Source organism: Schistocerca gregaria, chromosome 2 (genome assembly GCF_023897955.1).
Source record: "Schistocerca gregaria isolate iqSchGreg1 chromosome 2, iqSchGreg1.2, whole genome shotgun sequence".
NCBI lineage: Eukaryota > Metazoa > Arthropoda > Insecta > Orthoptera > Acrididae > Schistocerca > Schistocerca gregaria.
The window spans coordinates 30,097,236-30,109,716 of NC_064921.1; the positions used below are offsets into that span (position 1 = coordinate 30,097,236).

The 12,481-nt window shown below is 41.4% G+C and overlaps 1 protein-coding gene across 1 annotated transcript in view; it reads left to right on the top strand.

The window, feature by feature from the left end:
• The window catches only part of LOC126335622 (odorant receptor Or2-like), a 62,688-nt gene that overhangs the window by 17,938 nt on the left and 32,269 nt on the right, over positions 1–12,481 (top strand). Inside the window, exon 2 of the mRNA XM_049999076.1 lies at positions 3,834–4,600. Within this exon, the coding sequence (XP_049855033.1) occupies positions 3,834–4,600 (767 nt within the window). The remainder of the gene's footprint in view (positions 1–3,833; positions 4,601–12,481) is intronic.

Consider the following 12,481-nt stretch of genomic DNA (forward strand, 5'->3'; position numbering starts at 1 on the left):
CATATAGCATGATGTATAATGTATTTATACTACACAAACAGAAACTGAAAAAATAATGTTCAAATATAAGGTATCTTGCCACTATGCCCAAAATTTGAGAAATTGGTAATTTTTGACGCTCTGTAGCGCCTTAGATACTGGGAGTAGAAAAAATGGTAACAATCAAATTTGTAGAGAATTTTGTGCTCTTTAAAAACGAAACTAGACGTTAAAGCGATAGGAGCAAATGAAACTGAGATATTTTGAAAAAAACTGAAAAAAGTCATAAATTTTCGAAGCTTTTTTGACTGCAGAAAGTTTTCCCAAGAGAAATTTTGTTGGCAAAACTTGGTTTTGTAACCTTTACAACAATATGAACGAGTTAAAAAAATAAAATCTTCTACCCCACCTTTTGCAAGGTATATCTGCAATTTGACTGGACTGATAGGGAGAAATGATCATCACGATAAAATAAGAGAAATCAGGGCTCGCACAGAAAAATTTAAGTGCCGGTTTTCCCGCGTGCCATTCGAGAGTGGAACGGTAGAGAGACCGCTTGAAGGTGGTGCACTGAACCCTCTGCCAGGCACTTTATTGTGAATAGCAGAGTAATCACGTAGGTGGAGCTGTAGGAGATAGTAGGCCTATCATCGGATGCACTAGATTGTGGGGCTTGCTAAAGCTCAGTAATTTGACAGAAATATGACTTCAAACTCTTATTTATCGATTAGCTGCCGTTGTTACATATACAGCAGGACAAGGTTGACCACGAAGAACGTATTGCCGAACGTAATAGAGGTAACCATCATCGTGGGGTATGGCGCAGGTGTTGACATATTCATTCCCTGCTTTCCGTTGATACCCAGTGATTTAAGTATGCTCTTCGATTTAAAGCGATTCCAGTTTCCCATGCGGCTTGTATTCGCTGTATCGACAAGGCTGGTAGATATAAAATGTCCCGGCAACGCCGGGAATTGCAGCTAGTCGATTACATTTGTCTGGAGTGTAGCGTTGTACGGAAGTGAAACTTCGACGGTAGACTGTTCAGACAGGAAGAGAATAAGTTTTGCAATCTGGTACTGCAGAAGAATGATTGAGGTTAGAGAGGTTGATCAGGTAGTTGACGAGGAGGTTGTGAGTCGTGGTTAAGAGGAAAGAAATTCGTGAAACAGCTTGATTGAAACAAGAGATCGGGTAATGAACACACCCTGAGGCATCAAGGAATCGTCAGTTCGCTAATGGACGGCAATGTGTTTGGTAAAAATAACAGAGGGTGACCAAGGCTTGACTACAGGAAGCATGTCCAAGTAGAGATAGGTTGCGACAGTTATGCAGAGATGAACAGGCTTGAATATGATAGACTTGTGGAAAGTCTTAAGGTCACATAAAAGCCCGTAATTAAGAATAATGAAACTGATATGAAACCGCTAAAGATAGAAACTTGAAATTTGGACAGAATATTGATTTTATACCGTAGATATAGTTTAAGAACGTATTTTTCGAAATTTCGCCCCTAAGGGGGTGAAATAGGAGATAAAAGCGTTTCTTTTGAAAATATGCCGCTATTAAGGTAATTCTGAAGCTAAAACCACAAGAAAATTGCTATTTCGTTTCTCGATCAGATATAAAGGAATACGTGTTTTAGTATTTTTGATCATTTAAAGCCTATGGAAGTGGAATAGTGCGTGAGAGCATTTGGGAAAAAGTCATTGTTACAGAACTACTAAACTTTGTTTAAGGCTACATGTATGAAAATTGGTATCTGGCTTCTGAGTGACAAATAAAAAAAATACATGTTTCAGTGTTTTTGGAAATTCGGTCTGTCACAGAGTGAAACAATGGATGAAACGTTTTATGAAAATATTTCATTATAGATACATTTTTATAGCCAAATTTATGAAAATCTGAATTTGGCGCCTTGGTTGGATATAAAAAATTAGGTGTTTCAGTGTTTTTGGAAATTTAGCCCCTGAGAGGGGTGAAATAGGACCGGACTAATTCACTGATTCATCATCGCCCAACTAAAACCGCTAAGGATAGAAACTTGGAATTTAGAAAGGCCGTTGCCCATAATGTAGACGTCGTTTAGTGCGGGACTATTTGCTGTTCCATCCATAACGGGCTGAAGCAGGAGAAGGAAGCTTTTTGTGAGACATTTCGCTATTAACGGAATTTTAATGTTACAATTAGGAAAACTGCTATTTGATTTCTCAGTCAGAAATTCAGTCACTAATGTGGTAAAATAGTGCCTGAAATTTAATTTTGAAAATTAACAAATTGAAAATCATTATTAAAGGACTACAGAAGCATTTTTAAAGCCACATCTATGAAAATTAGTATCTGACTTCTTGGTTAGGGAGAAAAAACGTGGCTGAGTGGTTTTGGAAACTGGGGATACATTTCATTGTGAAATCATTTTTAAAGTTATATCTAAGAAAATTTGTATTTGGCTTCTCGGCTAGAATTAAAAAATATCGTGTACAGTGTTTTTGGAAATTCAATAACTAAGTGCGTGAAACAGGAGACGAAAATTTTTATGAAGGTATTTACTTACATTTAAACACGTTTAATGGTACCTCAATGGAAACTCCAGGATAGAATAACGACAATATCATGAGAGGTTTGGTTGGTACTCACTATATAGCGGATATATTGAGTAGCACATGGGTACAACAAAAAGACTGTCAAACGCTTTCAGCCAAAAAGGAATTACACAGCATTCGCCACACACTCATGCAAACCAGCTCACACACACACATGACCACGGTCTGTGGCTGCTGGGGCCAGTCTACGTGCCACTGGTGCAGGGAGGTCCAGTTTCTGAAAAATAAGGTAGGCAAGAATTTTGTGTATTTCTGCGAATATGTAAGGGTCTTTTCTCTTTTTCTTTTACTTAGTCACAGTGAGGGGTTTGCGACCTACAGTAGTAACAAATCTGTACACACTTCAATTGGAGCCTTCGGCGCATCAACGCCCAATGCATGATTATGTAATAAGTGGTTCTGTTAATTGATGTTGTCTGACGTTCATGGCTGCGCCAGCGGGCGATACTTGGGTGACGATGCTTCTCTAGACCACAAGGTAGTCGTCCGTTATACAGTGAACTCTGATATGATCTGTTTTGCCGGCTTCGGGGGCGTCTATTTGTGTGCACCCTGCTGTCGTTTACACGGCCTAGGTGCCCCATAGTCACCCAGTTGTAATGCTGAATTGGCGACCAGGCTTTCATTAAGACAACTGGTTGCCAGAGGGATGGACGCACTGACTACTGGTGCCACACCGGGTTGTTCATATGGTTCAAGTGGCTCTGAGGTCATCAGTCTCCTAGAACGTGGAACTATTTAAACCCACGTAACCTAAGGACATCACACACATCCATGCCCGAGGCAGGATTCGAACCTGAGACAATAGCGGTAGCGCGGTTCCAGACTGAAGCGCCTAGAACCACTCGGCGACTCCGGCCGGCAGACCGGGTGGTGCAATGCTGCAACAGCTGCTTTGTACAATCTGTGGTCACTGTGCAGACATCAAGTACAGACCTGAAAGCTCTGGCTAGGAAGGATGCAACCGAGGAAGGATGTCAGTCGTGTACAAAGAAACTTTCGTTGTGCCATTTCGCGACATAATGTTTTTTCTATGCTTTATAATCATGGGACCAAAGACTCTTCGTCTTAGCATATTAGGTTAGTCTCTAGAAGTATTATTCTGGCAATAACTCATTTTCTCCAAGACTGTGTCCCTTTCGGTACCGATCGACTGAAATGTAAAAACAGTTTCCTAAAATGTAAGTATTCCAGCTCCACGTTATTACACGGAACAGATGTTGGAGCCCCGTTTCGCTCTGTCGGTTTCAGAAGCCACTGCCTGAGGAGGACGGTCAGCGCGGCAGCGGCCGCACTCTGGCGGGGCAGGTGCTGTACCTGCGGGTGGCCGGGCTGTGGCCCCAGGCGAGGCCGGCGCCCCACCTGCTGCACGCGGCGCTGGTGCAGCTGGGCGCCGCCGCCTACGTGGCCGTCGGTCTGGTCAGCGTCCACACCGCCAGAGGGGACGTGGACGACATCTCGCACACGCTCATGCACACGCTCGAGATCGTCGCTGGGACAGTCAAGGCGGGGCTCTTCTTCGGCAACAGGCAGTCCTTTTACCGGCTGGTGCGAGATCTCGATCTGATGGTGTCCGAGGACTGGGACCGTCCCGAACTGGAGTCCGCTCGCTGCTGGGCCCGCCGCATGACGGTGTCACTGACTGCCTACATCTACACCCTCATCCTGCTGTGGCTGCCGGCGCCGCTGCTGGCCGGCGGCGACCAGAAGCTGCTGCCCGTGGTGCAGATCCACGGAGTGGACTGGTCGCTGTGGCCCGGCGCGTACGCCGCTCTCTACGCTCTGCAGTGCGCTGTGCTCCTCACCCAGGTCCCCATCGTCGTCGGCCTGGACTGCTTCTTCGTGGCGGCCATGCTGCACGTGGGAGCCCTGCTGCAGCTGCTGGGGCAGCGCATCTCTGGACTGCGGCTCTCTGGTGACGGTGCTGTGGACCTGGCTGGCGATGTGGGTCTTAAGAGGCAGCAGATGATGTATGTGGAGCTCCGTGCCTGCATCAGGCGCCACCAGAAAATCACAAAGTAAGTGTCTATAAACGTCGCTTCACACCTTATGGAACAGAACAGGATGGAATGTGATGGAACAGAACAGCAAAATATTCTACATGAATTTGGGCATCCATACAGGCCATGAATAGAACTGGACAAGACTGAACAGAATCAGAGTGTCAAAATTTCTTGGGAAGAGTTGACATTTACTCGTTGGGGAGGGGGGGGGGGGGGTTGGAGGGAAGGGAAGATGGAGATGGAGTGGTTGGAAAAGAACAACATAACTGGAAACATACCACATTTATTTTGAATCGAAAATGTGCTTTTCCATAAGCCACTGACCTTACCTTCCCTTGGTTCCTCACTTAATAAACTTGATAACCCCTTTTTCAAATTCTTTTCCAACTGTATCTGCACTATTGTTAGTGAGGAATGCTGTGAAACTTCGCTGGATTTTGGCAAAAGAAGAAAAGTTTGACATCACAACAAGAGAAGCATTTACAGGAAAACGTGAGTATAGGCTAGAGTTTAGGATGGCACTTCCCCTCCATCGCTCGGCATTTCCCCTGCAGTGCCTGCCAACCACCCCCACTACTGCTCTCCCAACACATGCCTTGTCATCCGCACACTTACAGCGGCTATGGTATTCTGCACACACTACAGCATCAGAACTTAACCCCAACTTGTTATTGTGGCTAATTTCATGATTTTGTTTCTCCTTAATTATTACTTCATTGTTTTCTTTGTTCTAGTGGCACTTTCCAAACGTCCCAAGATAACGTGGTTATTTTTCCATTGTCCTTTCACAGAAGAGACAAGGCATCTGAAAGCGGATAATCACTTAGGATTTACAATACCTGGACAAAGAAGAGTCCATACTGTGGTTGATTAAGAATATAAAGTGATGAAACAGTCTTCATGAAATTACCTTTTCTTAGTCTGAAATAAATCAGCTATGTTAAAGAAGAAAAATGCAACTGTTTTTATGTTGAAACTTCCTGGGAGATTAAAACTTTATGTTGGACCAAGAATCGAAGTTGTGACCTATGGCTTTTGCAGGGCTCTACTGATTGAAGTAAGCAAGCACGACTCACGACTTACACTTACTGCTCTACTTTCGCCAGTACCTTCCAATCTTCGCAGAAGTTATCCTCCTTACCTTGTGAGACTAGCACTCCTGTGAGAAAGGATGTTGTGGAGACATGGCTTAGCCACAGCCTAGGTGAGTGTTCCACAACGAATTTTCGGTCTGCAGCAGAGTGTGCGCTGGTTCAAACTTCCTGGCAGATTGAAGCAGCTTTAATCTTCCAGGAGTTTTCAGATCAGCGCCCACTTCATTGCAGAGTGAAAATTCATTCTGTTTTTGATGTTATTTTGTATTCACCAAACGCAACACTATAAACTTTGCCCAGGATATGAGTTTTTATTTTTTTCTTTGGCCATTAATAAACTTCGTCATTCCTAGTTTCCTGATTCTGATTTTATATTCCGTAATTTTGTATCATCGATTGTATGTCACAATGTGACTTTAATCGTTACATACGAGGATAATCGTAGCAGTGTCGTTTGACTTCCCATTTAGAGTGAGGATACATTAACATCCACTTTCTGAACAGCTCCATTGTGTAGTTACTTTTCACTGAAACGTAAATTGAAGTCTCTCATAAATGGAAGATTACACGCGTGACCAATCGCACTCTTGATAAATATCTTTCAATGAAAGAAATAAAAGATGCTAAACATCCAACTTCATTACATGGTATTATTCAGACCATCTAGTGAAAATAAGTAAAATACCACCATCATAATAAAGGACGCTGCCGAAAATTCGATATAAAAATCCTAATCGAACCTTGTGATTCCGTAGCATCTATGTGTGAAGCCTGTAGCAAATTCAGTAGTCAGATCATTGCGAAAGATCTGAAAAAAGAAGCAGCTATAAAATGCGGGTCCTGTGTAAAAGTACAATAACATAAACCTGCCATACAGTATCTTGTGGGTCAGTGCGGTGTTGAAATAGGAAATAGAACACATATTTCAGATATTAAATTCTGCGTTCAAAACTACTTGAGCGCTTAACCCAGGTTGTGGCCAAGCCATGTCTCCACAATATCCTTTCTTACAGGAGTGCTAATCTCACAAGGTAAGGAGAATAACTTCTGCGAAGATTGGAAGGTACTGGCTGAAGTAGAGCAGTGTAAGTCGTGAGTCGTGCTTGTTTACCTCAAGCAGACTCATAAAACTTGTCGAACTCGTAACCCAGTCATGTTGGAAAAAGCACCAGTGGTACTGGGAATGCTCAAAGGAAAAAAGAAGGCACTCATCGATTAACTGTCTGTTTCCTAAGAGGGATAAAGTAATGGGCACTAAGTAAACAGATTTGTTTTTGCAGGCGTCCGTATTTTATTTGATCTTATAGCATTGTCTACTTTGGGACGTGCACATTATATATACAGTTTTAATGTTCAGCTTATTCTAAATCAAAACGAAATGGGCTGGTAGTATAGTACCGTCTCTGTCTCTAATTTCAAGATAACAAACCATTTCACAACTTTTATTATCATTCAATGAACTTCTTTACACTTCATTAAATGATTAATAAATTAATGGATGTAATTTTGTTGTTGTCGTGGCCATCAGGTCGAAGACTGATTTGATGCCGCTCTCCATCCTAGTCTATTCTGTACAAATCTCTTTATATCATATTCATTTGAATGTGCTTATTGTCTTAGAGCCTTGGTCATATTCTATTATTTCTATCCCCACATTTCTCTACATAACCAAATTAGCTATTTCTTGCCCTCCCAGTATGTGTCCTGTCAAACGGTCACTTTTTTAACAGATTGTGCACGCATTTCTTTTTTCTAGAAATTAATTCAGTTCCTCCTTATTAGTCATTAGATCTACCCATCTAATCTTCAGCATTTTTCTGTAGCACTACATAACAAAATCTTATATTCTCTTATTTTCTGGATTTCTTATCGCCCACGTTTTACTTTCGTGCAAGCTTACAATCCAGAAAAATAACAAATCTTTTTTCTCAGAAATACTTTTCTTCCTGTTGCTAGTCTGAACTTCATTACCTCTCAGCTTCACAAATCAGTTAATTTGCTACTAGAATATCAAAACTCATCTTCTCGTGTAGCGTTTTCTAATCTAATTCCATAAGCATCACCTGTCGTAATTAAACTACATTCTGTTACCTTGTTATTGCTTTGTTGATTTTCATCTTTTAACCTCTTTTAAAAACGCAACCTATTCCGTTAAACGTATCTGCCAAGTTCTTTGCTTTCTCTAGCAGAAATGCCTTTTTTTTTTTTTTTGTTGAGTCATCAGTCTTCTGACTGGTTTGCTGCGGCCCACCACGAATTCCACTCCTGTGCCGAACTCTTCATCTCAGAGTAGCACTTGCAACCTAAGTCCTCAACTGTTTGCTGGATTTATTCCAGTCTCTCTCTTCCTCTACAGTTCTTTCCCTCTACAATTCCCTCTACTACCATCGAAGTCATCCTCTGATATTTTAACAAATGTCCTATCTTCCTATCCCTTTTCCTTGTTAGCGTTTTCCACATATTCCTTTCGTCTCCGATTCTGCGCAGAACCTCCTCATTCCTTACCTTATCAGTCCACCTGATTTTCAGCAATCGTCTGTAGCACCACATCCCAACTGCTTAGATTCTCTTCTATTCCGGTTTTCCCACAGCCTGTGTTCCACAACCATACAATGTTGTGCTTCTAACGTACATTCCCAGAAATTTCTTCCTCAAATTAAGGGCGATATTTAATACTAGTAGACTTCTCTTGGCCAGGAATGCCCTTTTTTCCAGTGCTAGTCTGCATTTGATGTCATTGCTCCGTCTGCCATTGGTTGATTTGCTGCCTAGGTAGTAGAATTCCTTAACTTCATCTGCTTCGTGACCATCAATTCTGATGTTAAGTTTCTCGCTGTTCTCATTTCTGCTAATTCTCATTATTTTCGTCTTTACACTCAATCCATATTCTGTTCTTATAAGACTGTTCATTCCACTCATCAGATCATATTATTATTCTTCGCTTTCACTCGGGGTAGCTATGTTATCAGCGGATCGTATCCGTGATATGCTTTCAGCCTGAATTTTAATTCCACTCTCAAACCTTCATTTTATTTCCATCATTGCTTCTTCGATTTATAGATTGAACAGAGGGAGCGAAAGACTCCATTCGTGTCTTACATCGTTTTAAATCCGAGCACTTCGTTCCTGATCTTCCAGTCTTATTATTCACTCTTGGTTGTTGTTCATACTGTACGTTACCCGTCCCTCCCTGTAGCCTACCTCTATTTTCCTCAGAATTTCGTGCACCTTGCACCCTTTGACATTGTCGAACGCTTTTTTCAGGTCGACAAATGCAGTGAGCGTGTCTTGATTTTTCTTTAGTTTTGCTTCCATTACCTACCACAATGTCAGCATTGCCTCTCTGATGCCTTTGCCTTTCCTAAGGCCAAAGCGATCGGTGTCTGACATATCCTCAGTTTTCTTTTCCATTCTTCTGTGTATTGCTCTTGTCAGAAACGTGGATGCACCAGCTATTAAGCTGATTGTGTGATAATTCTCAATCTTCTTAGCTCTTACTGTCTTCGCCCGCGGTAGCGTTCTCGTTTCCCACGCCCGGGTTCCCGGGTTCGATTCCCGGCGGGGTCAGGGATTTTCTCTGCCTCGTGATGGCTGGGTGTTGTGTGATGTCCTTAGGTTAGTTAGGTTTAAGTAGTTATGTTCTAGGGTGCTGATGACCTAAGATGTTAAGTCCCATAGTGGTCGGAGCCATTTGAACCAAGCCAATCTTGCTGTCTTCGCTGTTGTGTGGATGAGAATTTCCCGAAAGCCTGATGGTATATCACCAGTTTAACACATTCTACACACCAATGTGAATATTAATTTCTTGCCACTTCCCCATATGACGTTAGAAATTCTGATGGATTGTTATCCATCCGTTCTGCCTTATTAAATCTTAAGTCTTCCTAAGCTCTTTGAAATTCTGCTTGTAATACTGGATATACTGCCTCTTCTATATCGACTCCTGTTTCTTCTTCTATCACATCAGGCAAATCATCTACCTCATAAAGGCCTTCAGTGAACTCTTTCCACCTATCCGCTCTCTCCTCTGCGTCTAACAATGGCATGTCATTGAAGTCAATATGTTACTTCCTTAGATTTTAGTATCATCGAAGATTGTTTTAACTTTCCCAGAAGATGAATTACTCCTCCCGAAAATAGTTTCTTTTTCGATTTTTCACATTTTTCTTGCAGACATTTAATCTTAGCTTCCCTGCGCTTCCGATTTATTCGATTCCTAAGCTACTTGTATTTTTGTATTCCTGAGTTTCCCGGAACATTCTTGTACTTCCTTGTTTCACCGATCGACTAAAGCAATTCTTCTGTTACCTACGGTTCCTTTGCATATACCTTCTTTGTACCTACATTTTTCTGTCCAACCTCTGTGATTGCCCGTTTTAGGAATGTCTATTCCCCTTCATCTGTACTGACTACTGAGAAGTTCTTTATTGCAGTACCTATAGTCTTAAAGAGCTTCAAGCGTATCTCTTCATTCCTTAGTAATTCTGTATTCAACTTCTTTGAATATTGATTCTCCCTGACTAATCTCTTAATCTTCTTAAACTTCAGCATACTAGATTGTGATCTGAGTCTGTATCTGCTCCTGGCTACGCCTAAACAATCCAATATCTGATTTCGGAATCTTCGTCTGACCATGATGTAAACTAACTGAAAACTTCCCCTATCACCCGAATTTTTCCAGGTTTACCTCCTGATCTTGTGATTCTTGAACAGAGTATTCGCTGGTACTTGCTGAAATTTATTGCAGAACTCAGTTAGTCTTTCTCAGCTCTCATTCCTGGTACCAAGCCCATATTCACCCGTAACCGTTTATTTTGCTGTATTCCAGTCCCTCATGACTACTAGATTTTCATCTCTCTTTACGTACTGCATTACCCATTCAATATCCTTATATACTTTCTCCGTCTTTCGTTTGCGAATTTTGCGTGTATACCTGAAGTATCGTTGTCGGTGGTGGTTTTCTGTCGATCCTGATGAGAATAATGCTATCATTGAACTGTTCACAGTAGCACACTATCTGCCCTATCTTCCTGTTCATAACGCATTCTACTCCCGTTATACCATACTCTGCTGTTGTTAATATTCCCTGTAGTCATCTGACCATCTGACCGTCCATCCATTTCACTTCATTGCTCTCTACTGTATCTATATTAAGCCTTTTCATTTACTTTCTCCCTACTACGTTCAAGTTTCTTACAGTCCACGCACCGACTCTTAGAACGTTCCAGCCTCCAAAGCAAATAATATTAATACAACTATCTGCAGATCGAGGAGCAAATTTATATGTTACTATATTCTCATGATGCCAAATGTAATAAAATAATATACTATTTTACCTATACAGTTCTAAATATATATAAAAAACTTTATAATTAATTTAGCAATATCAACTGAATCATTCAATATCTCTGTACTAATGTAAAAGGCATTACAGTTGTGTAAATGAATATATAATCCTTTCCAAACATAGGACATCATCGTCAAATGTTACGATATATCATAGCATCTGTGATACTCATATGTTTGTAAGCTCTTTGTATGTATCAGAACATGTGGTGTGTGGTTGAAATGATCTCAGCGGCAAATATAAAGAGTACAGTGAAAGCTACTTACGTTTGCAACAACGAGGATGCAGTGGGAATGCATTTACATCCGTTGGACAAATATTATGAAAAAAAAGAAAGAAACCGACGTTTCACGTAAGTCACATGCAACGAAAATCTGTAACGCAACCATCTGTGTGGCGTGTTTATAATTATGTTTTATTTATATTTGAGGACAATTAATCTGTAAAAACACACCAAATGTCATAAAGAAAGCGTGTAAACCGTCTGAGGATGAATCACAACGATTCGACACCGGTGTCGGTTTCCTTTGAATAAAGGAACTGAAAGTAAATTTGTGGCTGGTTGCTGTCCTAACACCATTAACATTTGTCTTTCGTTGTTTATCCATTCTTCTTATCATGATCACCTCCCCTTTGTAGTCCCCTCCAGGATATCCGAATGGAGATATCATAAAGACAATTTTTCAATTACAGGCCATATGTCCGTGAACACACATTACGTGTCTTTAATGCAGTGGTTTCCATTGCCTTCCACATTCTTATGCCGTTGATCATTGTTGATTGTTTCACTTTCACGGCAGCCTCCCACCCCAAGGGCAAGAGAGTGCCCTGAACCTCCGTCCGTTGTCAGAATGAGGGTGACTTCTTATGCCGCAAGTCTTTGGTAGTCAATCCTGATTATTAATCAAATTTTAAGCAGTGACGGGGTCCCAATTCGAGACCGAGAACGGTTTCATTACTAATCAAAGATCCACAGGTCCATCTCGAAATATGTTATCATTTGCAAACTTCAGTTTTTATTTTGGCTCCGTGGACCTTAATTCCCTTACCCACTCGTTCCTTGATTTCCGTTACTGCTAGGTTAATGTAGATGTTGATTTACATGGAGGACAGGCCGTACCCCTGTATCACTTCATGCTGAAGTATTTCTACATTTTAATGTCCTTATTCACTATACAGGGTGAGTCACTAACTATTGCCACCTACAATAACTCCGAAAGTATGACAGGCGCTGAAAAGTTTGTGGGACAAATGTTGCATGAGGCAACGGGGGCCATAATATGTCATTGGTTTTTTGCTGCTAGGTGGGGTCGCTTCAGAGATACGAAGGTCAGATTTGTTTTTCTTTTTTTTTTAATGGGATGCTATAGTTTGGTGCTTCTTTTCTGATTGCGGCTATCGAGAAGAATCCAATGGCGTGTAACCGTAAGGTCTTTGAAGGTCAACTATGGTCAA